Source organism: Bombina bombina, chromosome 1 (genome assembly GCF_027579735.1).
Source record: "Bombina bombina isolate aBomBom1 chromosome 1, aBomBom1.pri, whole genome shotgun sequence".
Classification (NCBI taxonomy): domain Eukaryota; kingdom Metazoa; phylum Chordata; class Amphibia; order Anura; family Bombinatoridae; genus Bombina; species Bombina bombina.
In genome coordinates this window covers 978,406,618-978,431,988 of record NC_069499.1, presented here as the reverse complement: position 1 = coordinate 978,431,988, position 25,371 = coordinate 978,406,618, and the positions used below count along the sequence as shown (strand labels likewise).

At 42.1% G+C, this 25,371-nt stretch overlaps 1 protein-coding gene across 1 annotated transcript in view; it reads right to left on the bottom strand.

Annotated features, from left to right (window-relative positions):
* SLCO4A1 (solute carrier organic anion transporter family member 4A1) overlaps positions 1–25,371 on the bottom strand; it is a 402,251-nt gene that overhangs the window by 143,733 nt on the left and 233,147 nt on the right. The window contains exon 7 of the mRNA XM_053716065.1: positions 18,796–18,923. Coding sequence (XP_053572040.1) covers positions 18,796–18,923 — 128 coding nt within the window. The remainder of the gene's footprint in view (positions 1–18,795; positions 18,924–25,371) is intronic.

The following is a 25,371-nucleotide window of genomic DNA, read 5'->3' as shown; positions in this document are numbered from 1 at the left end:
TCCCCCATTAAATGTATGTGCAAATTGTGCCATGGCGTCCAAACAGAGTAAGGACAGTACTGTCACATTTAATAAGGTTGCCCAAGATGATTCTTTAAATGAAGGTAGTGGGGATAGTTCATCATCCTCTCCTGTGTCAACACCAGCTTTGCCCGCGCAGGCGATACCTAGTACATCTAGCGCGCCAATGCTTGTTACTATGCAGCAATTAACAGCAGTAATGGATAATTCTATAGCGGCACTTATATCCAAACTGCCAGCATTTCCTAGAAAGCGTGATTGCTCAGTTTTAAATACAGAGGATGAGCAAGTTGGCGCTGACGATAATTTATCTGTTATACCCTCACATCAGTCTGAGTTGGCAGTAAACTAGAACATCTCCGCGCCCTGCTAAAGGAGGTGCTAGCTACCCTTGATGATTGTGATTCTTTGGTGATTCCAGAGAAATTGTGCAAAATGGACAAATTCTTAGAGGTCCCAGTGCACGCTGATGCTTTTCCGATACCCAAGAGGGTGGCGAACATAGTGACTAAGGAGTGGGAGAAGCCAGGTGTACCTTTTGTTCCCCCTCCTATATTTAAGAAAATGTTCCCCATTGTTGACCCCAGAAGGGACGCATGGCAAACGGTCCCTAAGGTAGAGGGGGCAGTTTCAACGTTAGCTAAGCGCACAACTATTCCTATAGAGGACAGTTGCGCTTTCAAAGATCCTATGGATAAAAAATTGGAAGGGTTGCTTAAAAAGATTTTTGTTCAGCAAGGTTTCCTTCTCCAACCAATAAGTCTAATTTTCATTCCTTTCGCAATTTCAGGAACGGACCGGCTCCTAACTCTGCAGCCTCTAGACAAGAGGGTAACGCTTCCCAGCCTAAACCAGCATGGAAACCATTGCAAGGCTGGAACAAGGGTAAACAGGCCAAGAAGCCTGCTGCTGCTACCAAAACAGCATGAAGGGGTAGCCCCCGATCCGGGCCCGGATCTAGTAGGGGGCAGACTTTCTCTCTTTGCTCAGGCTTGGGCGAGAGATGTTCCGGATCCCTGGGCACTAGAAATTGTCTCTCAGGGGTATCTTCTAGAGTTCAAGGAACTTCCTCCAAGGGGAAGGTTCCACATGTCTCGCTTATCTTCAGACCAGATAAAGAAACAGGCATTCTTACATTGCGTAGGAGACCTATTAAAGATGGGAGTGATACACCCAGTTCCAACAGCGGAACAAGGTCTGGGTTTTTACTCAAACCTGTTTGTAGTTCCCAAAAAAGAAGGAACTTTCAGACCAATTCTGGATTTAAAAATTCTAAACAAATTCCTCAGAGTTCCATCATTCAAAATGGAAACCATTCGGACGATTATACCAACGATCCAGGAGGGTCAATATATGACTACCGTGGACCTAAAGGATGCGTACCTGCCTATTCCTATCCACAAAGATCATCATCAGTTCCTGAGGTTCGCCTTTCTGGACAAACATTACCAGTTCGTGGCTCTTCCATTCGGTTTAGCCACTGCTCCCAGAATTTTCACAAAGGTGCTAGGGTCTCTTCTAGCGGTCCTAAGGCCAAGGGGCATTGCAGTAGCACCTTACTTAGACGACATTCTAATTCAAGCGTCGTCCCTTTCCAAAGCAAGGGCTCATACAGACATTGTTTTAGCCTTTCTCAGGTCTCACAGGTGGAAGGTGAACATAGAAAAGAGTTCCCTGTCCCCGTCCACAAGGGTTCCCTTTCTGGGAACAATAATAGACTCTGTGGAAATGAAGATTTTTCTGACAGAGGTCAGAAAGTTAAAGCTTCTAAACGCATGTCGAGTTCTTCAATCTATTCCTCAGCCTTCCATAGCTCAGTGCATGGAGGTAATAGGACTAATGGTTGCGGCAATGGACGTGGTTCCTTTTGCTCAAATTCATTTAAGACCATTGCAACTGTGCATGCTCAAACAGTGGAATGGGGATTATGCAGACTTGTCTCCCCAGATTCAAGTAGACCAGGTAACCAGAGACTCACTCCTCTGGTGGTTGACTCAGGATCACCTGTCTCAGGGAATGAGTTTCCGCAGACCAGAGTGGATCATTGTCACGACCGATGCCAGTCTCTTAGGCTGGGGCGCTTTCTGGGACTCCCTGAAAGCTCAGGGTCTATGGTCTCGGGAAGAGTCTCTTCTCCCGATAAACATTTTGGAACTGAGAGCGATATTCAATGCGCTCCTAGCTTGGCCTCAACTAGCGAAGGCCAGGTTCATAAGATTTCAGTCGGACAACATGCCGACTGTAGCGTACATCAATCATCGGGGGGGAACAAAGAGTTCCTTGGCGATGAGAGAGGTATCCAAGATCATCAAATGGGCGGAGGATCACTCCTGCCATCTATCTGCAATTCACATCCCAGGAGTAGACAACTGGGAGGCGGATTATTTGAGTCGTCAAACTTTCCATCCGGGGGAGTGGGAACTTCACCCGGAGGTCTTTGCCCAGTTAACTCAACTATGGGGCATTCCAGATATGGATCTGATGGCGTCTCATCAGAACTCCAAGGTTCCTCGCTACGGGTCCAGATCCAGGGATCCCAAGGCGACACTAGTAGATGCATTGGTGGTGCCTTGGTCGTTCAATCTAGCTTATGTGTTTCCACCGTTCCCCCTCATTCCCAGACTTGTAGCCAGGATCAAACAGGAGAAGGCCTCTGTGATTCTAATAGCTCCTGCATGGCCACGCAGGACTTGGTATGCAGACCTGGTGAATATGTCATCGGCTCCACCATGGAAGCTACCTTTGAGGCAGGATCTTCTAGTACAAGGTCCATTCGAACATCCAAATCTAGTCTCTCTGCAACTGACTGCTTGGAAATTGAACGCTTGATTCTATCTAAGCGTGGGTTTTCAGATTCGGTTATAGATACTCTGGTTCAGGCCAGAAAACCTGTGACTAGGAAAATTTACCATAAGATATGGCAAAAATATATCTGTTGGTGCATATCCAAGGGATACTCTTGGAGTAAAATTAGAATTCCTAGGATACTTTCCTTTCTCCAAGAGGGTTTGGATAAAGGTTTGTCAGCTAGCTCTCTAAAAGGACAGATATCTGCTCTGTCTGTCTTGTTGCACATACGTCTGGCAGCCGTGCCAGATGTACAGGCGTTTGTATAGGCATTAGTTAGAATCAAGCCTGTTTACAGACCTATGACTCCTCCATGGAGTCTAAATTTAGTTCTTTCAGTTCTTCAAGGGGTTCCGTTTGAACCTTTGCATTCCATAGATATTAAGTTACTATCTTGGAAAGTTCTGTTTTTGGTTGCTATTTCTTCTGCTAGAAGAGTTTCCGAATTGTCTGCTTTGCAGTGTACTTAACCCTATCTGGTATTCCATACAGATAAGGTAGTTTTACGTACTAAGCCTGGTTTTCTTCCAAAGGTGGTTTCCAATAGGAATATTAACCAGGAAATAGTTGTTCCTTCTCTGTGTCCGAATCCAGTTTCGAAGAAGGAACGTTTGTTACATAACTTAGATGTAGTTCGTGCTTTAAAATTCTATTTAGAAGCAACAAAGGATTTCAGACAGACATCTTCTTTGTTTGTTGTCTATTCTGGTAAGAGGAGAGGTCAGAAAGCTACTGCTACCTCTCTTTCCTTTTGGCTAAAAAGCATCATCCGTTTGGCCTATGAGACTGCCGGCCGGCAGCCTCCTGAACGAAATACAGCTCACTCTACTAGAGCTGTGGCTTCCACATGGGCCTTCAAGAATGAGGCTTCTGTTGAACAGATCTGTAAGGCAGCGACTTGGTCTTCTCTGCATACCTTTGCCAAATTTTACAAATTCGATACTTATGCTTCTTCGGAGGCTGTTTTTGGGAGAAAGGTTTTGCAAGCTGTGGTGCCTTCCGTTTAGGTTACCTGACTTGTTCCCTCCCTTCATCCGTGTCCTAAAGCTTTGGTATTGGTTCTTACAAGTAAGGATGAAGCCGTGGACCGGACACACCAATGTAGGAGAAAACAGAATTTATGTTTACCTGATAAATTTCTTTCTCCTACGATGTGTCCGGTCCACGGCCCGCCCTGGCTTTTATTCAGGTTTAAAATTTTTATTTTTCTGTACACTACAGTCACCACGGCACCTTATAGTTTCTCCTTTTTCTCCTAACCGTCGGTCGAATGACTGGGGGACGGAGCCAGAGGGGTGGCTATATGGACAGCTTTTGCTGTGTGCTCTCTTTGCCATTTCCTGTAGGGAATGAGAATATCCCACAAGTAAGAATGAAGCCGTGGACCGGACACACCGTAGGAGAAAGAAATTTATCAGGTAAACATAAATTCTGTTTTTTTTGGTGTATTCTGGGAAGCGCAAGGGGCAAAGGGCCTCTGCTACTTCTTTGTCTTTTTGGTTGAGGAGCTTGATTCGCTTGGCTTATGAGACAGCGAGGCATAAGCATCCTCAGAGGATCACGGCTCATTCAACTAGAGCTGTGGTTCGTCTTTGGCCTTCAAGAATGAGGCCTCTATGGAGCAAATGTGTAAGGGTCCTCCTTACACACTTTTACAAAGTTTTACAAATTTGACGTTTTTGCTTCTGCGGAAGCTGTTTTGGGGAGAAAGGTTTTGCAGGCTGTGGTGCCCTCAGATTAGGGTCTGCCTTTTGCCCTCCCGGTTTCATTTAGTGTCCTTTAGAGCTTGGGTATATGTTCCCAATAGTAATGAATGAAGCCGTGGACTCTCCTCCCCTTTAGGTGGAAAACATAAATGATGCTTACCTGATAGTTTAATTTCCATTGAGGGGAGGAGAGTCCACAGCTCCTGTCCGTATCTCCGTTGGGTGGCCCTAAATTTATTAATCTTCTGGCACCTTTTTTATCCTGATATTTCTCCTACTGTTCCTGGTTCCCTCTGCAGAATGACTGGGGGATGAGGGAAGTGGGGGAGGTATTTAAGCCTTTGGCTGGGGTGTCTTTGCCACCTCCTGGCTGGCCAGGTTCTTAATTCCCAATAGTAATTAATAAAGCCGTGGACTCTCCTCCTCTCAATGGAAATGAAATTATCAGGTAAGCATAATTTATGTTATTTATTTGTTTTTAGCTGTGTTAGGATACATTTATAAAGATGGCAAAATGGGTTCAATATATATGACCCTTTAGTATATTTAACTTTGGTTGAAAAGACCATTTTAAATGTAGAGAAATCAATAACTTTCAATGGAAAAATTCTCCCTTGTCTTATTGAGTTTAAAGAATCATGAAACCTAAAATTATTCTTTCATGATTCAGATAGAGCATACAGTTTTAAACAACTTTTCAATGTATTTCTATTATCTTATTTGCTTCATTATCTTTGTATCCTTTGTTGAAAAGCATATCTAGATAGGCTCAGAAGCTTTGAGCTAGCTGCTGATTGGTGTCTGAACTTGTTTTACCATTTTCATTGGCTTACCAGTGTGTTCAGCTAGCTCTCAAGAGTGCATTGATGCTTCTTCAATAAAAGATACCAAGAGAATAAAGCTAAATTTATAACAGAAGTAAATTGGAAAGTTGTTTAAAATTGTATAAGCTATCTGAATCACTAAATATATTTTTTGGGTTTCATGTCCCTTAAAAGTGAATGTAAACTTTCATGAATGAGTGCCAAATTTTTAAAAATACGATCCCCCGCCCACTGCTCCTCTGTACTTAGCAATTCAGTGACGAAACTGGCTTCCTCCAATCATGGTGTGGCCTCCCGAGATGGACGCTCTGGGGTGCATGCTAGGATTGGAGGAAGCCGGTTTTGTCATTGCTGATGTAAGTACAGAGGAGCCGCGGATGGGGGATCGCCGGTCTGGCTTTGCAGAAGAAAGAGGTAAGTATTTTTAAAAACCGCTGCAATGTAAACTTTCAGGGATGAAAGTGCTCCTGTTTTTAATAGTATTTTCTCTTGTAAGGTGTATCCAGTCCACGGATTCATCCTTTACTTGTGGGATATTCTCCTTCCCAACAGGAAGTGGCAAAGAGAGCACACAGCAGAGCTGTCCACATAGCTCCCTCTTTAGCTCCACCCCCCAGTCATTCTCTTTGCCGGCTCTAAGCAATAGGGTCTCTCTCGAAAGGGTAAAGTGAATGTGGTGTTAGATTTGTAGTTTTGTTTTTGGTAGCTATCTCTTCTGCGCAAAGAGTTTCAGAGTTATCTGCTTTACTGTGTGACTCACCTTACTTGGTGTTCCATGCGTACCAAACCTGGTTTTCTTCCTAAGGTTGTGTCTAATAAGAATATTAACCAGGAAATTGTTGTTCCTTCTCTGTGTCCTAATCCTTCGTCAAAGAAGGAACGTCTGTTACACAATCTTGATGTGGTTCGTGCTTTAAAGTTCTATTTACAAGCAACTAAAGATTTCAGACAAACAACTTCATTGTTTATCATCTATTCTGGTAAGAGGAGAGGTCAGAAGGCGAGTGCTACCTCTCTTTCCTTTTGGCTGAAAAGCATCATCCTTCTGGCCTATGAGACTGCTGGCCAGCAGCCTCCTGAAACAATTACTGCTCATTCTACCAGAGCAGTGGCTTCCACATGGACTTTTAAAAATGAGGCTTCTGTTGAACAGATTTGTAAGGCAGTGACTTGGTCTTCGCTGCATACTTTTTCCAAATTTTACAAATTCGATACTTTTGCTTCTTCGGAGGCTATTTTTGGGAGAAAGGTTTTACAAGCAGTGGTGCCTTCCGTTTAAGGTACCTGTCTTGTTCCCTCCCTTCATCCGTGTTCTAAAGCTTTGGTATTGGTATCCCACAAGTAAAGGATGAATCCGTGGACTGGATACACCTTACAAGAGGAAACAGAATTTATGCTTACCTGATAAATTACTTTCTCTTGTGGTGTATCCAGTCCACGGCCCGCCCTGGCTTTTAAGTCAGGTAGATTTTTTTGTTTAAACTACAGTCACCACTGCACCCTATGGTTTCTCCTTTTTCTTCCTAACCTCCAGTCGAATGACTGGGGGGTGGAGCTAGAGGGGGAATTATATGGACAGCTCTGCTGTGTGCTCTCTTTGCCACTTCGTGTTGGGAAGGAGAATATCCCACAAGTAAAGGATGAATCCGTGGACTGGATACACCACAAGAGAAAGTAATTTATCAGGTAAGCATAAATTATGTTTTTAAAAGTCGGGCACTCATTCATGAATGTTTACATTCACTTTAAAGGGACATGAAACCCAAAAATATAATGTACAAACGATACAGAGTATAACGCTATTGTTACATAGTATGTAAAGTGCAGAGTGGTAGAAGTATACCAAGGTCATGGATATCAACTTGCGGGGTGACCTAAAACAGGGCAAATGAAGAGTGTCCTCAGTAGGTAGTGTTTCAAAGTACCTTAGTGAAAAAATTATTATCTGTTTGAAGAATGTGTTCCTTTACAGGTGATCAATCATCTACACGTTTCGACTGAGTTACCAGCCTTTATCAAGATGATACACCTGTGATAGCAGGGCTCATTAAATAGCCTTCTTGGCATAGGTAATTAGTTGATTGACAGTCTTTTTCACCAATTATGGTCCACATTTATTCTCTCGTCTGATTAAGATTTGGGATTTCTTTCACATTTTCACATTTCTACTAATAAGGAGGAATTTTAACCCTCTCATATGCTCACAATTTTGTTGTAAGTTAATTTAAATAAAGAAAGTGAGACAAACATCTAACAATGTTTAAAGAACTTATTGAGGCCAAAAAATGAATCAGTGGTGGATATTAGATTATTATTTCTATATAATTGTAAGGTATATGATTGTTATTTCTATGTAGTTGTGAGAGACAAACTTGACTAATAAAAATAGCATTTTCTTTAAAAACGTATTGTTTAAAAAAACAAATATTTACAAAAAATTGATGATGAAGATATATATATATATTCATATTCAAAAATGATCCAGAATCGGACTTGGGAAATTTAAAAACTTTAAGAAACTTTTTTGAAATTTAAAAAACACATAGTAGAAGTTTATAAAAAAAAGAGCTTTGAATTAAAAACAACTTTGAATTTAGAAACTCAAAATGCAGAACAGAATTAAAGATTCACAAAGATTCACAATAAGTCATTCGAAATAAGAAATTCAAAAATAAAAAAATTCAGAGTAAGTAATTCAGAGAAAAAATATTTTTGCAATAAAAACTACAAAAATGATCAGAATAAGAAATTTAGGTCAATTTCCATATTTAGACCCCTAGGATGGAGGGTTTTAAAATAGAACATTAGTTCAGCTTCTCTTTTTAGTAATCTATTTTCTATGTTTCCCCCCTTCATTATGAATCTTTTGTATACCCCCAAATTTAAAACTTTTAAGGTCCCCAAGATTAATTCTTTGAAGTGTCTATAGAGAACAGTATTGGTGTTTCCATTTTCAATATGCCAATGGTGTTGTCTTATTCTGTTGCATAGACATCGGCTTGTTTAACCTATATAAAGTAGATTGCATGTACACTTAATGATATATATATTATTATCAGAGCATCTGAGAGGTTCCCTGATCTTATGTCTGTAGAAAAGACTTCCTTAGTTTTATTGCTATATTAGCATGATTTACAAGAAATACAGGGGAAGAAACCTTTTAAAGTTTTTCCCGTAAGATCTTTTCTCCAACATTGGTGTGTCCGGTCCACGGCGTCATCCTTACTTGTGGGAATATCTCTTCCCCAACAGGAAATGGCAAAGAGTCCCAGCAAAGCTGGCCATATAGTCCCTCCTAGGCTCCGCCCACCCCAGTCATTCTCTTTGCCGTTGCACAGGCAACATCTCCACGGAGATGGTTAAGAGTATGTGGTGTTTAGTTGTAGTTTTTTTATTCTACTATCAAGAGTTTGTTATTTTAAAATAGTGCTGGTATGTACTATTTACTCTGAAACAGAAAGAGATGAGGAATTCTGTTTGTGAGAGGAAGATGATTTTAGCAGACAGTAACTAAAATCCTTTGCTGTTTCCACATAGGACTGTTGAGATGAAGTAACTTCAGTTGGGGGAAACAGTTAGCAGACTTTTCTGCTTAAGGTATGACTAGCCATATTTCTAACAAGACTGTGTAATGCTGGAAGGCTGTCATTTCCCCTCATGGGGACCGGTAAGCCATTTTCTTAGTCTCAAGCAGAATAAAGGGCTTAATATGGGCTATAAAACTGGTAGACACTTTTATGGGCAAAATCGATTGCTTTATTTGGGCTTTTTATACATGTTTATGCTGGTATTTCACATTTATAAACTTGGGGAACGTTTTTTAACGTCAGGCACTATGTTAGACACCTTTTCCAGTCAGGAAGGGCCTTCCCAGTTGTACGCTGTGCCTCATTTTCGCGCCATTACTGCGCAGTTGTTTTTGAGAGCAAGACATGCAGATGCATGTGTGAGGACCTGAAAATAGTTGGAAAAGTTCCTAGAAGGCGTCATTTGGTATCGTATTCCCCTCTGGGTTTGGTAGAGTCGCAGCAAAGGCTGTAGCTGGGACTGTAGAGGGGTTAAATCTGTAACCGGCTCCGGTTTCGTTATTTTAAGGGTTAAAGCTCTGAAAATTGGTGTGCAATACTTTTAATGCTTTAAGACACTGTGGTGAAATTTTGGTAAATTTTGAACAATTCCTTCATATTTTTTCAAATATTCAGTAATAAAGTGTGCTCTGTTTAAAATTTAAAGAGACAGTAACGGTTTTGATTTAAAACGGTTTTTGTGTTTTACTGACAAGTTTAAGCCTGTTTAACATGTCTGTGCCTTCAGATAAGCTATGTTCTATATGTATGAAAGTCAATGTGTCTCCCCCTTCTAAATTATGTGATAATTGTGCTAAAGCGTCCAAACAAAGTAAGGACAGTACTGTCACAGATAATGAAGTTGCCCAAGATGATTCATCAGATGAAGGGAGTAGACATGGTTCTACATCATCTCCTTCTGTGTCTACACCAGTTTTGCCCACGCAGGAGGCACCTAGTACTTCTAGCGCGCCAATGCTTATTACCATGCAACAATTGACGGCTGTAATGGATAACTCCATAGCAAATATTTTATCCAAAATGCCTGCATATCAGAGAAAGCGCGATTGCTCTGTTTTAAACACTGAAGAGCAGGAGGGCGCTGATGATAATTGTTCTGTCATACCCTCACACCAATCTGAAGGGGCCATGAGGGAGGTTTTGTCAGATGGGGAAATTTCAGATTCAGGAAAAATTTCCCAACAGGCTGAACCTGATGTTGTGACATTTAAATTTAAATTAGAACATCTCCGCGCATTGCTTAAGGAGGTGTTATCTACTCTGGATGATTGTGACAACCTGGTCATTCCAGAAAAATTATGCAAGATGGACAAGTTCCTAGAGGTTCCGGTGCACCCCGACGCTTTTCCTATACCCAAGCGGGTGGCGGACATAGTGAATAAGGAATGGGAGAAGCCCGGCATACCTTTTGTTCCCCCTCCTATATTTAAGAAATTATTTCCTATGGTCGACCCCAGAAAGGACTTATGGCAGACAGTCCCTAAGGTCGAGGGGGCAGTTTCTACTCTAAACAAGCGCACTACTATTCCTATTGAGGATAATTGTGCTTTCAAAGATCCTATGGATAAAAAATTGGAGGGTTTGCTTAAAAAGATTTTTATACAGCAAGGTTACCTTCTTCAACCCATTTCGTGCATTGTTCCTGTCACTACAGCAGCGTGGTTCTGGTTCGAGGAACTAGAAAAGTCGCTCAGTAGAGAGACTCCATATGAGGAGGTTATGGACAGAGTTCACGCACTTAAGTTGGCTAACTCTTTTACTTTAGATGCCGCTTTGCAAATAGCTAGATTAGCGGCGAAAAATTCAGGGTTTGCAATTGTGGCGCGCAGAGCGCTTTGGCTAAAGTCTTGGTCAGCGCATGTATCATCCAAGACAAAATAACTTAATATCCCCTTCAAGGGTAAAACTCTCTTCGGGCCAGAATTGAAAGAGATTATCTCAGACATCACTGGGGGAAAGGGCCACGCCCTCCCACAAGATAGGCCTTTCAAAGCCAAGAATAAGTCTAATTTTCGTTCCTTTCGTAATTTCAGGAACGGACCGGGCTCTAATTCTGCATCCTCTAAACAAGAGGGTAATACCTCACAGACCAAACCAGCCTGGAAACCGATGCAAGGCTGGAACAAGGGTAAGCAGGCCAAGAAGCCTGCCGCTGCTAACAAAACAGCATGAAGGAGTAGCCCCCGATCCGGGACCGGATCTAGTGGGGGGCAGACTCTCTCTCTTTGCTCAGGCTTGGGCAAGAGATGTTCAGGATCCCTGGACGCTAGAAATAGTTTCTCAGGGTTATCTTCTGGAATTCAAGGAACTACCCCCAAGGGGAAGGTTCCACATGTCTCACTTATCCTCAAACCAAATAAAGAGACAGGCATTCTTACATTGTGTAGAAGACCTGTTAAAGATGGGAGTGATACACCCAGTTCCAACGGCGGAACAAGGAATGGGATTTTACTCAAATCTGTTTGTGGTTCCCAAAAAAGAGGGAACTTTCAGACCAATCCTGGATCTAAAGATCCTAAACAAATTTCTCAGAGTACCATCGTTCAAGATGGAAACCATTCGAACGATTCTACCCACAATTCAGGAAGGTCAATTTATGACTACCGTGGATCTAAAGGATGCGCATCTACATATCCCTATCCACAAGGAACATCATCAGTTCCTAAGGTTCGCCTTTCTGGACAAACATTACCAGTTTGTGGCCCTCCCATTCGGGTTAGCCACTGCTCCAAGGATTTTCACAAAGGTACTCGGATCCCTTCTAGCGGTTCTAAGACCAAGGGGCATTGCAGTAGTACCGTACTTGGACGACATTCTAGTACAAGCGTCGTCTCTTTCAAAGGCAAAGGCTCATTCAGACATCGTTCTGGCCTTTCTCAGATCTCACGGATGGAAGGTGAACATAGAAAAAAGTTCCCTGTCTCCGTCGACAAGAGTTCCCTTCTTGGGAACAATAATAGATTCCTTAGAAATGAGGATTTTCTTGACAGATGTCAGAAAGTCAAAACTTCTAAATGCTTGTCAAGCTCTTCATTCTATTCCTCGTCCTTCCGTAGCTCAGTGCATGGAAGTAGTAGGATTGATGGTTGCAGCAGTGGACATAGTTCCTTTTGCGCGAATTCATCTAAGACCATTACAACTGTGCATGCTGAAACAGTGGAATGGGGATTATACAGACTTGTCTCCAGTGATTCAAGTAGATCAGAAGACCAGAGACTCACTCCGTTGGTGGCTAACCCAGGATCACCTATCCCAGGGAATGAGCTTCCGCAGTCCAGAGTGGGTCATCGTCACGACCGACGCCAGCCTAGTGGGCTGGGGCGCGGTCTGGGAATCCCTGAAAGCTCAGGGACTGTGGTCTCAGGAAGAGTCTCTTCTCCCGATAAACATTCTGGAACTAAGAGCGATATTCAATGCTCTCAAGGCTTGGCCTCAGCTAGCAAAGGCCAGATTCATAAGATTCCAATCAGACAACATGACGACTGTTGCGTATCTCAATCATCAGGGGGGAACAAGGAGTTCCCTGGCGATGAAAGAAGTGACCAAAATAATACAATGCGCGGAGAATCACTCCTGCCACCTATCTGCGATCCACATTCCAGGTGTGGAAAACTGGGAAGCGGATTATTTGAGTCGTCAGACATTCCATCCGGGGGAGTGGGAACTCCACCCGGAGATCTTTGCCCAGTTGACGCAACTATGGGGCATTCCAGATATGGATCTGATGGCGTCCCGTCAGAACTTCAAGGTTCCTTGCTACGGGTCCAGATCCAGAGATCCCAAGGCGACTCTAGTGGATGCACTAGTAGCGCCTTGGACCTTCAACCTAGCTTATGTGTTTCCACCGTTTCCTCTCATTCCCAGGCTGGTAGCCAGGATCAAACAGGAGAGGGCCTCTGTGATCTTGATAGCTCCTGCGTGGCCACGCAGGACTTGGTATGCAGACCTGGTGAATATGTCATCGGTTCCACCATGGAAGCTACCTTTGAGACAGGACCTTCTTGTTCAGGGTCCATTCGAACATCCAAATCTGGTCTCCCTCCAGCTGACGGCTTGGAGATTGAACGCTTGATTCTATCAAAGCGTGGGTTTTCAGATTCCGTGATAGATACTCTGGTTCAAGCCAGAAAACCGGTAACTAGAAAGATTTACCATAAAATATGGAAAAGATATATCTGCTGGTGTGAATCCAAGGGATTCCCATGGAATAAGATAAAGATTCCTAGGATTCTTTCCTTTCTACTAGAAGGTTTGGATAAAGGATTATCTGCAAGTTCTCTAAACGGACAGTTTTCTGCTTTATCTGTCCTACTGCACAAACGACTGGCAGTTGTGCCAGATGTTCAAGCATTTGTTCAGGCTTTGGTTCGGATCAAGCCTGTTTACAGACCTTTGACTCCTCCCTGGAGTTTAAATCTAGTTCTTTCAGTTCTTCAAGGGGTTCCGTTTGAACCTTTACATTCCGTAGATATTAAGTTGTTATCTTGGAAAGTTTTGTTTTTGGTTGCTATTTCTTCTGCTAGAAGAGTTTCTGAGTTATCTGCTCTACAATGTACTCCACCCTATCTGGTGTTCCATTCAGATAAGGTTGTTTTGCGTACTAAGCCTGGTTTTCTACCAAAGGTTGTTTCCAACAAAAATATTAATCAGGAGATAGTTGTACCTTCTTTGTGTCCAAATCCAGTTTCAAAGAAGGAACGTTTGCTACACAATTTAGATGTAGTCCGTGCTCTAAAATTCTACTTAGAAGCTACGAAAGACTTCAGACAAACTTCTTCTCTGTTTGTCGTCTATTCTGGTAAAAGGAGAGGTCAAAAAGCAACTTCTACCTCTCTTTCTTTTTGGCTTAAAAGCATCATCCGATTGGCTTATGAGACTGCCGGATGGCAGCCTCCTGAAAGAATCACAGCTCACTCCACTAGGGATGTAGCTTCCACATGGGCCTTCAAGAACGAGGCTTCTGTTGATCAGATATGTAAGGCAGCGACTTGGTCTTCACTGCACACTTTTGCCAAATTTTACAAATTTGATACTTTTGCTTCTTCGGAGGCTATTTTTGGGAGAAAGGTTTTGCAAGCCGTGGTGCCTTCCGTTTAGGTGACCTAATTTGATCCCTCCCTTCATCCGTGTCCTAAAGCTTTGGTATTGGTTCCCACAAGTAAGGATGACGCCGTGGACCGGACACACCAATGTTGGAGAAAACAGAATTTATGCTTACCTGATAAATTACTTTCTCCAACGGTGTGTCCGGTCCACGGCCCGCCCTGGTTTTTTAATCAGGTCCGATGAATTATTTTCTCTAACTACAGTCGCCACGACACCATATGGTTTCTCCTATATTTTTCCTCCTGTCCGTCGGTCGAATGACTGGGTTGGGCGGAGCCTAGGAGGGACTATATGGCCAGCTTTGCTGGGACTCTTTGCCATTTCCTGTTGGGGAAGAGATATTCCCACAAGTAAGGATGACGCCGTGGACCGGACACACCGTTGGAGAAAGTAATTTATCAGGTAAGCATAAATTCTGTTTTTCTGTAGTTAGTTTATTTTTAAATTTGCGAGGAGATTTTTAAGGTTTTGTTATGCTCGTGGAATACTCCTCTATCAGACTGAACTCGGCCAGTAGTCTTGTTATCTCGGCGTCGAGCCGGAATGATAGGGAATATCCCAGAGCAGAGAAGGTTTGCAAGATGGGGTAAGCGGCACTCACCACAGGCAGGACAGTTCCCGGCGGCAACAGGCAGGAAACCAGAGAAATGTAGTTCAGGGGCAAACCACCAGAAAGGTTAGATAGGCAGGACCTGGCAACAGCAAGGCAGGCATGGTTTGGCAAGAGTAAGGCAGTCCAGGGGTAAACCACTAGAACGATCAGGCAGGCAGGGTTTGGCAACTGTAAGGCAATCCAGAGCAATAGGGATTAACAGGCAGAGAGGTCAGACAAGCAGAGTTCAGCAGCAGTATATCAATCCAGCAGTTAAAGGGTTAACGGGCAGAGTGGTCAGACAAGCAGAGTTCAGCAGCGTTATATCAATCTTGCAGTTAAAGACTAGTATAACAGTCCAGCATAAGAATCAATAACACCCAGGAGAACAGTAAGTAACACCTATACTTGGGCAGTGATAGGTAGGACTGAAGTTACTTACATAGGCGCCGGATTCGCGCCACAGTAGATCCTGACCAGCTTCTGAACAGGGGAAGCGTGTGGCGATGACGTCACTACTGCACGCAGAGAGGAGCTGACTTCCCCTAGGTCATACAGATCGAAAGAGATGGGTTATTAGAGAGGAAAGAGAAAAATAATAGCTTCCATAAAATTAAAATAATCCAGACCTCCTAGAGATACCTTTCATAACTGGTTATAGTTCCCAACACCACAAAATAAACTAAATTATAAAAAGCACTGGCACTTCATCAAAAAATATCCCTTGCTAGGCAACAAAGTTAAGAATAGACAAAGCATAGTTTTTAAAAAGACAAAAAACCTTAAAAATCTCCTAGCAAATTTAAAAATAAACTAACTACAGAAAAAGATATTACGGGAAGCACTTTAAAAGGTTTCTTCCCCTGTATTTCCTGTAAATCATGCTAATATAGCAATAATCAGCCAATCAGATTGAGCTCGCATTCTATTGGCTGATCGGAACAGCCAATAGAATGTGAGCTCAATCTGATTGGCTGATCCAATCAGCCAATCGGATTGAACTTGAATCTGATTGGCTGATTCCATCAGCCAATCAGAATATTCCTACCTTAATTCCGATTGGCTGATAGAATCCTATCAGCCAATCGGAATTCGAGGGACGCCATCTTGGATGACATCATTTAAAGGAACCGTCATTCGGCGAGTAGGCATCGCTTGAAGAGGTTGGATCTGCGTCGGCTGGGAAGAAGATGGCTCTGCTCCGCTCCGGAAGAAAGAAGATTGAAGATGCGGCTTGATAGAAGACTTCATCCCGATGATGGACTTCCGACTTCAGCCCGATGATGGAGTTCTTCAGCCGCCGCTTGGATCAAGACTTCGGACCCTCTTCTGGACCGATCGCTGAACCCGGTGAGGTGAAGACAAGGTAGGGAGATCTTCAGGGGCTTAGTGTTAGGTTTATTTAAGGGGGGTTTGGGTTAGATTAGGGGTATGTGGGTTGTAATGTTGGGGGGGGGTATTGTATGTTTTTTTTTTTTACAGGCAAAAGAGCTGAATTCTTTGGGGCATGCCCCGCAAAGGGCCCTTTTCAGGGCTGGTAAGGTAAAAGAGCTTTGAACTTTTTTAATTCAGAATAGGGTAGGGCATTTTTTTTTTTTTTTTTTTTTAAACAATTTTTATTGAGGTTTTCAAAACACAAGTCATACATTGAAAATTCAATTTTCAGTATTCTCAGGAAAGATGTTACAATAGAATATAGGACCATAAGGGACAAAAATAAAATAATGTTAAAACAGTAGTCTACATATAGACTGTGAAATTATTTAGCCCAAAAACAAATATCGTGATTGCTCATAATTAGCATGTCTCCAACTATTAAGACGATCATAGCAGAGATTCTTAAAAAATAAACTTATATCAGTAACATTGCTTGCACTAACAATCTGCCTCGTAAATTGAATTATAAAAGTGAGACCTCATTTTTTTTTATATTATCTGCTACCCAATCCCCTTAGGACAAATATGGACCACTATGGGCCTAGTCACTCAGATGTATCATAATAGAGGGAGTAGCAGATAAAATAGGGAAGGGGTTATTAATGGCCGCTATATTGATGTAAATATATAAAAGGTATCAGGGAACGGTGCAATGGAATCTACAACATATAGGGCCCTTTTTGGGTCCTCCAGACTATAAACATAAACATATATTATAGAAAAGTTTATCAACCATAACTATAATGAAGGACTCTTATGTAATTTTTAGGGGGTCATCAATGGGATCTGTGTCCCTTAGCTTAATAAATAAGCTCCAAAAGGGGGGGGGGGCGGAGCCTAGTAGTATAGAAACATACTAGAAGAAAGAAAATTAACAACTAACCTAATTAACTAAGCTGATGGGAGCTCAGGCATAAACAATTAAGGGCTATCAGTTTTGTTCTTGGGAAAATATATACATACATAGTAGGCTTAATCTATAAATGTGTAGATAAATTTGCAAATATACACTGAGCAAGAGACACCGGTTCATTGATGCTATTGAAACTATGATATGTGGTAATATACATACACACGGCTATAACATATGACATAGCAAGTGGTGGAATACCTATCAGGCCAGATAGAGACATTACATCAAAATAGTACAGACAATAACTAAAGCCTGTGTAATTTAGATCTATCATCATAGAAAAGGGGACCCATGTCTCAACTGTAACCTTGAAAGACAACATTATACTATAACCTTACTGATATAACATCATGTAGAAAAATAATATAGGAAAGGGTGCTGCAGCGTTATTTAGGCAGGTAGATCAAGCTAGCAAGCTATCATATTTCCTAAAAAACGCTGGATTACATCTTGCATGTTTGAACTATGGTGTAATATGTAAAAGACATCTATACTATATCAGACCCCCCTATCGTGTGGACATGGGCCCTATGTCACACAACAGGGCGAATCACGTGTTTAGACCTAGATAGCATTAACATCAAGTTACTTTACCTATCGAGCAGCAAATAAACTTCCACCTTTAACACACATATAGATATCAGTGAGGAAGAACACATTATTGTAAGTAAGGCAACTTAGGTAGTATGGGATTGGCTGTGGTGATATCTAGAAAGCTTTAAACTTGTTTTCTGTAAACCTAATAACTGCACAGCAACGGTTCATGCAGCTAATCCACCTTCAATTAATACAGTTACTAAACATATTATGGGTTGAGGTATGAGAAACAACAGGAGTATAGCTTCTTTATAACTAAGAAACTAACAAATAGAAAAATTACAGAGCATATTATAGAGAAAGGCGTAAAATATAGCAAAAACGCTACTCTAGACACAGTAATAATCAAGTACAATCTACTTTATATTGTAAGCATATGGAATATAATTTTTTAAGTCCTACAGGGTCAATAAAGGAGGAGAGGGTTTCATCCAGTCCAAAAAGTCTCATCAAAAAGCATAGTCCAGTCCGGAGTGTAAGGTCTAGCTATAAACTGCCCACAGACAGTGGTTACTGTGTTACCCAATTCCGGACTTGCCATATTTAATGACATCGTGAAGAGAGGGTCCCAACACCTGCAAATTTCTTCTGTATGGGAATTGGCAACTCTCGGTCATCCATGTTTGCCCAGGTAGGTAGAGAAAACGAACATGTGCCATACTGTGTGAGAGAAGATCTGCGTCTAAAAATGACACCAGGCATGACTCTGTGGCCGCCTCAACAGGCCAAAACGTGTCGAATAGTCCCTGCTCGGTCGCGCTGCACTCAGCAGCAGGATCATATCTCCCGACTTCACCCACAGGCATATCATAGGTAACAGTCTCCCGCACCATCATGACCCACCCCGGGTCTAAAATCGCCCCTGATAGGTGAGGCCGTTTATACCGGAAAGGTATTTGCGATAGCTGGTTGCCGTTAGGATGCCTGCTATATGGCCGCTCCTCTCCTTTTTCCATCCGTGCAGCTGTGTCATCTAGAGGGGTGAAACACTCTGAGTAGTCAACAGGCCTAATATTTGCAAGTTCAACAACCAGGGCAGCTGGGAGTTCATTGGCCTCGGCTCCCTCACTTTTCCTGGGCGAATCTTGGGCTAATTCTCGCTGCTGTATCTCCCTCCTCTGAGTTGAGAGCTCAGGACTGGTAGCGCTCCCAGTGCTAAGATCACTTCATGTTCAACCTCCAAAAGTTTGGTGGATAATAGATCCAATAATATGTTCTTATAACCCAGTCGGTCTTCCATATCTCCACGTGGGTTGGAAAATGGCCGCTTTTCAGCAGTCTCAATGCTGAATTCTGCAAAACAATGTGAATTGCCTTTGCTTGTTAGCATCATTTAGGTTCCGGACTATTCACTCCAGCCCCATGAATCGTTAGAAAAGATAACTGCTCAAATTAGAATAAGCTGAACGGTCGAATTTAGATTTAATTATAAGACATAGTCAGAGCTACACTGATATGCGACCATTCAGTATCAGAGCTGGCTCTGCCCCCCGGTAGGGCATTTTTTTATTTTGGGGGGCTTTGTTATTTTATTAGGGGGCTTAGAGTAGGTGTAATTAGTTTAAAATTGTTGTAATATTTTTCTAATGTTTGTAAATATTTTTTTATTTTTTGTAACTTAGTTCTTTTTTATTTTTTGTACTTTAGTTAGTTTATTTAATTGTATTTATTTGTAGGTATTGTATTTAATTAATTTATTGATAGTGTAGTGTTAGGTTTAATTGTAGATAATTGTAGGTATTGTATTTAATTTATTTATTGCTAGTGTAGTGTTAGGTTTAATTGTAACTTAGGTTAGGATTTATTTTACAGGTAATTTTGTAATTATTTTAACTAGGTAACTATTAAATAGTTATGAACTATTAAATAGCTATTGTACCTGGTTAAAATAATTACAAAGTTGCCTGTAAAATAAATATTAATCCTAAAATAGCTACAATGTAATTATAATTTATGTTGTAGCTATATTAGGGTTTATTTTACAGGTAAGTATTTAGCTTTAAATAGGAATAATTTATTTAATAAGAGTTAATTTATTTCGTTAGATTTAAATTATATTTAACTTAGGGGGGTGTTAGGGTTAGACTTAGCTTTAGGGGTTAAAAAATTTATTATAGTAGCGGTGAGCTCCGGTCGGCAGATTAGGGGTTAATGCTTGAAGTTAGGTGTCGGCGATGTTAGGGAGGGCAGATTAGGGGTTAATACTATTTATTATAGGGTTATTGAGGCAGGAGTGAGGCGGATTAGGGGTTAATAACTTTATTATAGTAGCGTTGCGGTCCGCTCGGCAGATTAGGGGTTAATAAGTGTAGGTAGGTGGCGGCGACGTTGGGGGGGGGCAGATTAGGGGTTAATAAATATAATATAGGTGTCGGCGGTATTAGGGGCAGCAGATTAGGGGTACATAGGGATAATGTAGCTGGCGGCGGTGTACGGAGCAGCAGATTAGGGGTTAAAAAAATTTAATAGAGTGGCGGCGATGTGGGGGGACCTCTGTTTAGGGGTACATAGGTAGTTTATGGGTGTTAGTGTACTTTAGAGCACAGTAGTTAAGAGCTTTATAAACCGGCGTTAGCCCAGAAAGCTCTTAACTACTGACTTTTTTCTGCGGCTGGAGTTTTGTCGTTAGATTTCTAACGCTCACTTCAGCAAAGACTCTAAATACCGGCGTTAGAAAGATCCCATTGAAAAGATAGGATACACAAATGGCGTAGGGGGATCTTCGGTATGGAAAAGTCGCGGCTGTAAAGTGAGCGTTAGACCCTTTCCTGACTGACTCCAAATACCAGAGGGCGGTAAAAACCAGCGTTAGGAGCCTCTAACGCTGGTTTTGACGGCTGCCGCCTAACTCTAAATCTAGCCGATAGAAAATAGATTACTTAAACGAGAAGCTGAACTAATATTCTATTTTAAAACCCTCCATCCTAAGGGTCTAAATATGGAATTTGACCTCAATTTCTTATTCTGATCATTTTTGTAGTTTTTATTGCAAAAAATATTTTTTCTCTAAATTACTTACTCTGAATTTTTTATTTTTGAATTTGTTATTTCGAATGACTTATTGTGAATCTTTAATTCTGTTCTGCATTTTAACGGCTAGATTTGGAGTTTTGTCGGTAACGACCCGAAAAACTAACGCCGGCTTTTTTCTGGCCGCACCATAAAAATCAGAATATTCCTACCTTAATTCCGATTGGCTGATAGAATCCTATCAGCCAATCGGAATTCGAGGGACGCCATCTTGGATGACGTCCCTTAAAGGAACCGTCATTCTTCAGTTGGACGTCGCCGGAAGAAGATGGGTCCGCGGTGGAGGTCTTCAGGATGGAGCCGGTCGTCATCGGATGAAGATAGAAGATGCCGCTTCGATCAAGATGGTTGCCGGTCCGGATCGCCTCTTCTTCCCGGATAGGATGAAGACTTTGGAGCCTCTTCTGGACCTCTTCAGCCACCGGATGATGGATCGCCAACCCCCGCTTGGGTTGGATGAAGATTTTGGAGCCAGGACGGATCGGTGATACCTGGTGAGGTGAAGACAAGGTAGGATGATCTTCAGGGGCTTAGTGTTAGGTTTATTTAAGGGGGGTTTGGGTTAGATTAGGGGTATGTGGGTGGTGGGTTGTAATGTTGGTGGGGGGGGTGTTGTATGTTTTTTTTACAGGCAAAAGAGCTGAACTTCTTGGGGCATGCCCTGCAAAGGGCCCTGTTCAGGGCTGGTAAGGTAAAAGAGCTTTTAACTTTAGTAATTTAGAATAGGGTAGGGCATTTTTTATTTTGGGGGGCTTTGTTGTTTTATTAGGGGGCTTAGAGTAGGTGTAATTAGTTTAAAATTGTTGTAATATTTTTCTTATGTTTGTAGATATTTTTTTATTTTTTGTAACTTAGTTCTTTTTTATTTTTTGTACTTTAGTTAGTTTATTTCATTGTAGTTATTTGTAGATATTGTATTTAATTAATGTATTGATAGTGTAGTGTTAGGTTTAATTGTAGGTAATTGTAGGTATTTTATTTAATTAATTTAATGATAGTATAGTGTTAGGTTTAATTGTAACTTAGGTTAGGATTTATTTTACAGGTAATTTTGTAATTATTTTAACTAGGTAACTATTAAATAGTTCTTAACTATTTAATAGCTATTGTACCTGGTTAAAATAATTACAAAGTTGCCTGTAAAATAAATATTAATCCTAAAATAGCTACAATGTAATTATAATTTATATTGTAGCTATATTAGAGTTTATTTTACAGGTAAGTATTTAGCTTTAAATAGGAATAATTTATTTAATAAGAGTTAATAAATTTCGTTAGATTAAAATTATATTTAATTTAGGGGAGTGTTAGGGTTAGACTTAGCTTTAGGGGTTAATCCATTTATTAGAATAGCGGTGAGCTCCAGTCGGCAGATTAGGGGTTAATAATTGAAGTTAGGTGTCGGCGATGTTAGGGAGGGAAGATTAGGGGTTAATACTATTTATTATAGGGTTAGTGAGGCGGATTAGGGGTTAATAACTTTATTATAATAGCGGTGCGGTCCGCTCGGCAGATTAGGGGTTAATAAGTGTTGGCAGGTGGAGGCGACGTTGAGGGGGGCAGATTAGGGGTTAATACTATTTATTATAGGGTTAGTGAGGCGGATTAGGGGTTAATAACTTTATTATAATAGCGGTGCGGTCCGCTCGGCAGATTAGGGGTTAATAAGTGTAGGCAGGTGGAGGCGACGTTGAGGGGGGCAGATTAGGGGTTAATAAATATAATATAGGGGTCGGCGTTGTTAGGGGCAGCAGATTAGGGGTACATAAGGATAACGTAGGTGGCGGCGCTTTGCGGTCGGCAGGTTAGGGGTTAATAAGTGTAGGCAGATGGAGGCGACGTTGAGGGGGGCAGATTAGGGGTTAATAAATATAATACAGGGGTCGGCTGTGTTAGGGGGAGCAGATTAGGGGTACATAAGGATAACGTAGGTGGCGGTCGGCAGATTAGGGGTTAAAAACATTTATTCGAGTGTCGGCGATGTGGGGGGACCTCGGTTTAGGGGTACATAGGTAGTTTATGGGTGTTAGTGTACTTTAGAGTACAGTAGTTAAGAGCTTTAGAAACCGGCGTTAGCCCAGAAAGCTCTTAACCACTGACTTTTTTCCTGCGGCTGGAGTTTTGTCGTTAGATGTCTAACGCTCACTTCAGAAACGACTCTAAATACCAGAGTTAGAAAAATCCCATTGAAAAGATAGGATACGCAATTGACTTAAGGGGATCTGCGGTATGGAAAAGTCACGGCTGAAAAGTGAGCGTTAGACCCTATTTTGAGTGACTCCAAATACCGGCGGTAGCCTAAAACCAGCGTTAGGAGCCTCTAACGCTGGTTTTCACGGCTAACGCCAAACTCCAAATCTAGGTCTAAGTTTCTAAATTCAAAGTTGTTTTTAATTCAAAGCTCTTTTTTCTAAACTTCTACTATGTGTTTTTTAAATTTCAAAAAAGTTTCTAAAAGTTTTTACATTTACCAAAACCAATTCTAGATCATTTTTTAATATGACTATATATATATATATATATATATATATATATATATATATATATATCTTCATCATCAATTTTATCTAAATACTTGGTTTCTCTTGCAAGGTGTATCCAGTACACGGATTCATCCTTTACTTGTGGGATATTCCATATAGCTCCACCCCCAAGTCATTCTCTTTGCCGGCTCTAAGCACTAGGGTCTCTCTCGGGAGGGTAAAGTGAATGTGGTGTTAGCTTTTAAGGGTAAACAGGCCAAAAAGCCTGCAGCTGCCACCAAGACAGCACAAAGGGGTAGCCCCCGATCCGGGACCGGATCTAGTAGGGGGCAGACTCTCTCTCTTCGCTCAGGCCTGGTACACGATCCTTGGGCGTTAGATATTGTATCCCAGGGATATCTTCTAGAATTCAAGGGTTCTCCTCCAAGGGGGAGGTTCCACATTTCTCGTCTGTCTACAGATCAGACAAAGAAAGAGGCGTTTTTACGCTGTGTAGAAGATCTACATACAATGGAAGTGATCCACCCAGTTCCAATGGCGGAACAAGGGTTGGGGTTTTACTCGAACATGTTTGTGGTTCGCAAAAAAGAGGGAACTTTCAGACCCATCCTGGATCTAAAGATTCTAAACAGATTCCTCATCATTCAAAATGGAGACCATTTGGACAATCTTACCAATGATCCAGGAAGGTCAATATATGACTACCGTGGATCTAAAGGATGCATACCTACACAATCCTATCCACAAGGATCATCACCAGTTTCTCAGGTTCGCTTTTCTGGACAAGCATTACCAGTTTGTGGCTCTTCCTTTCGGCTTAGCCACTGCTCCCAGATTTTTCACAAAGGTGCTAGGGTCCCTCCTGGCGGTTCTAAGACTGCGAGGCATAGCAGTGGCGCCTTACCTAGACGACATCTTAATTCAGGCGCCGTCTTTCCAAACGGCCAATTCTCACACAGAGATTGTATTGGCCTTTCTGAGGTCTCACGGATGGAAGGTGAACATCAAAAAGAGTTCTCTTTCCCCTCTCACAAGGGTTCCCTTCCTAGGGACTCTAATAGACTCGGTAGAAATGAAAATATTTCTGACGGAGGTCAGAAAATTAAAACTCTTAACTACTTGCCGAGTTCTTCATTCCATTCCCCGGCCATCTGTGGCTCAGTGCATGGAGACAATCGGATTAATGGTAGCAGCAATGGACATAGTCCCTTTTGCTCGGATACACCTCAGACTACTGCAACTATGCATGCTCAAACAGTGGAATGGGGATTATGCAGATTTGTCTCCTCAAATTCAGTTGGACCAGGAGACCAGAGATTCTCTTCTCTGGTGGTTGTCTCAGGATCACCTGTCTCAGGGAATATGTTTCCGCAGACCAGAGTGGATCATTGTAACGACCAACGCAAGTCTGTTAGGCTGGGGTGCGGTCTGGGACTCCCTGAAAGCTCAGGGCTTATGGTCTCGGGAAGAAAAGCTTCTCCCGATAAACATTCTGGAACTGAGGGCGATATTCAACGCCCTTCAGGCATGGCCTCAGCTAGCTGCGGCCAAATTCATCAGATTTCAGTCGGACAACATCACGACTGTAGCTTACGTCAATCATCAGGGGGGAACAAAGAGTTCCCTAGTGATGACAGAAGTAACCAAAATAATAAGGTGGGCGGAGGATCACTCCTGCCAGCTCTCAGCAATTCACATCCCAGGAGTAGACAACTGGCAGGCGGATTTCCTAAGTCGTCAGACTTTTCACCCGGGGGAGTGGGAACTCCACCCGGAGGTGTTTGCCCAGCTGACTCAGCTATGGGGCACTCCAGAGTTGGATCTGATGGCGTCCCGTCAGAACACCAAACTTCCTCTCTACGGGTCCAGGTCCCTGGACCCCAAGGAGGTATTGATAGATGCTCTAGCAGCGCCTTGGTCCTTCAATCTGGCTTATGTTTTTCCACCGTTTCCCCTTCTCCCTCGTCTGGTCGCCAGAATCAAGCAGGAGAAGGCTTCGGTGATTCTGATAGCGCCTGCGTGGCCACGCAGGACTTGGTATGCAGACCTAGTGGACATGTCATCTGTCCCACCATGGACACTGCCAATGAGGCAGGATCTTCTAATACAGGGTTCGTTAAAGCATCCAAATCTAGTTTCTCTACGTCTGATTGCTTGGAGATTGAACGCTTAATTCTATCAAAGCGTGGTTTCTCTGAGTCAGTTATAGATACTCTGATTCAGGCTAG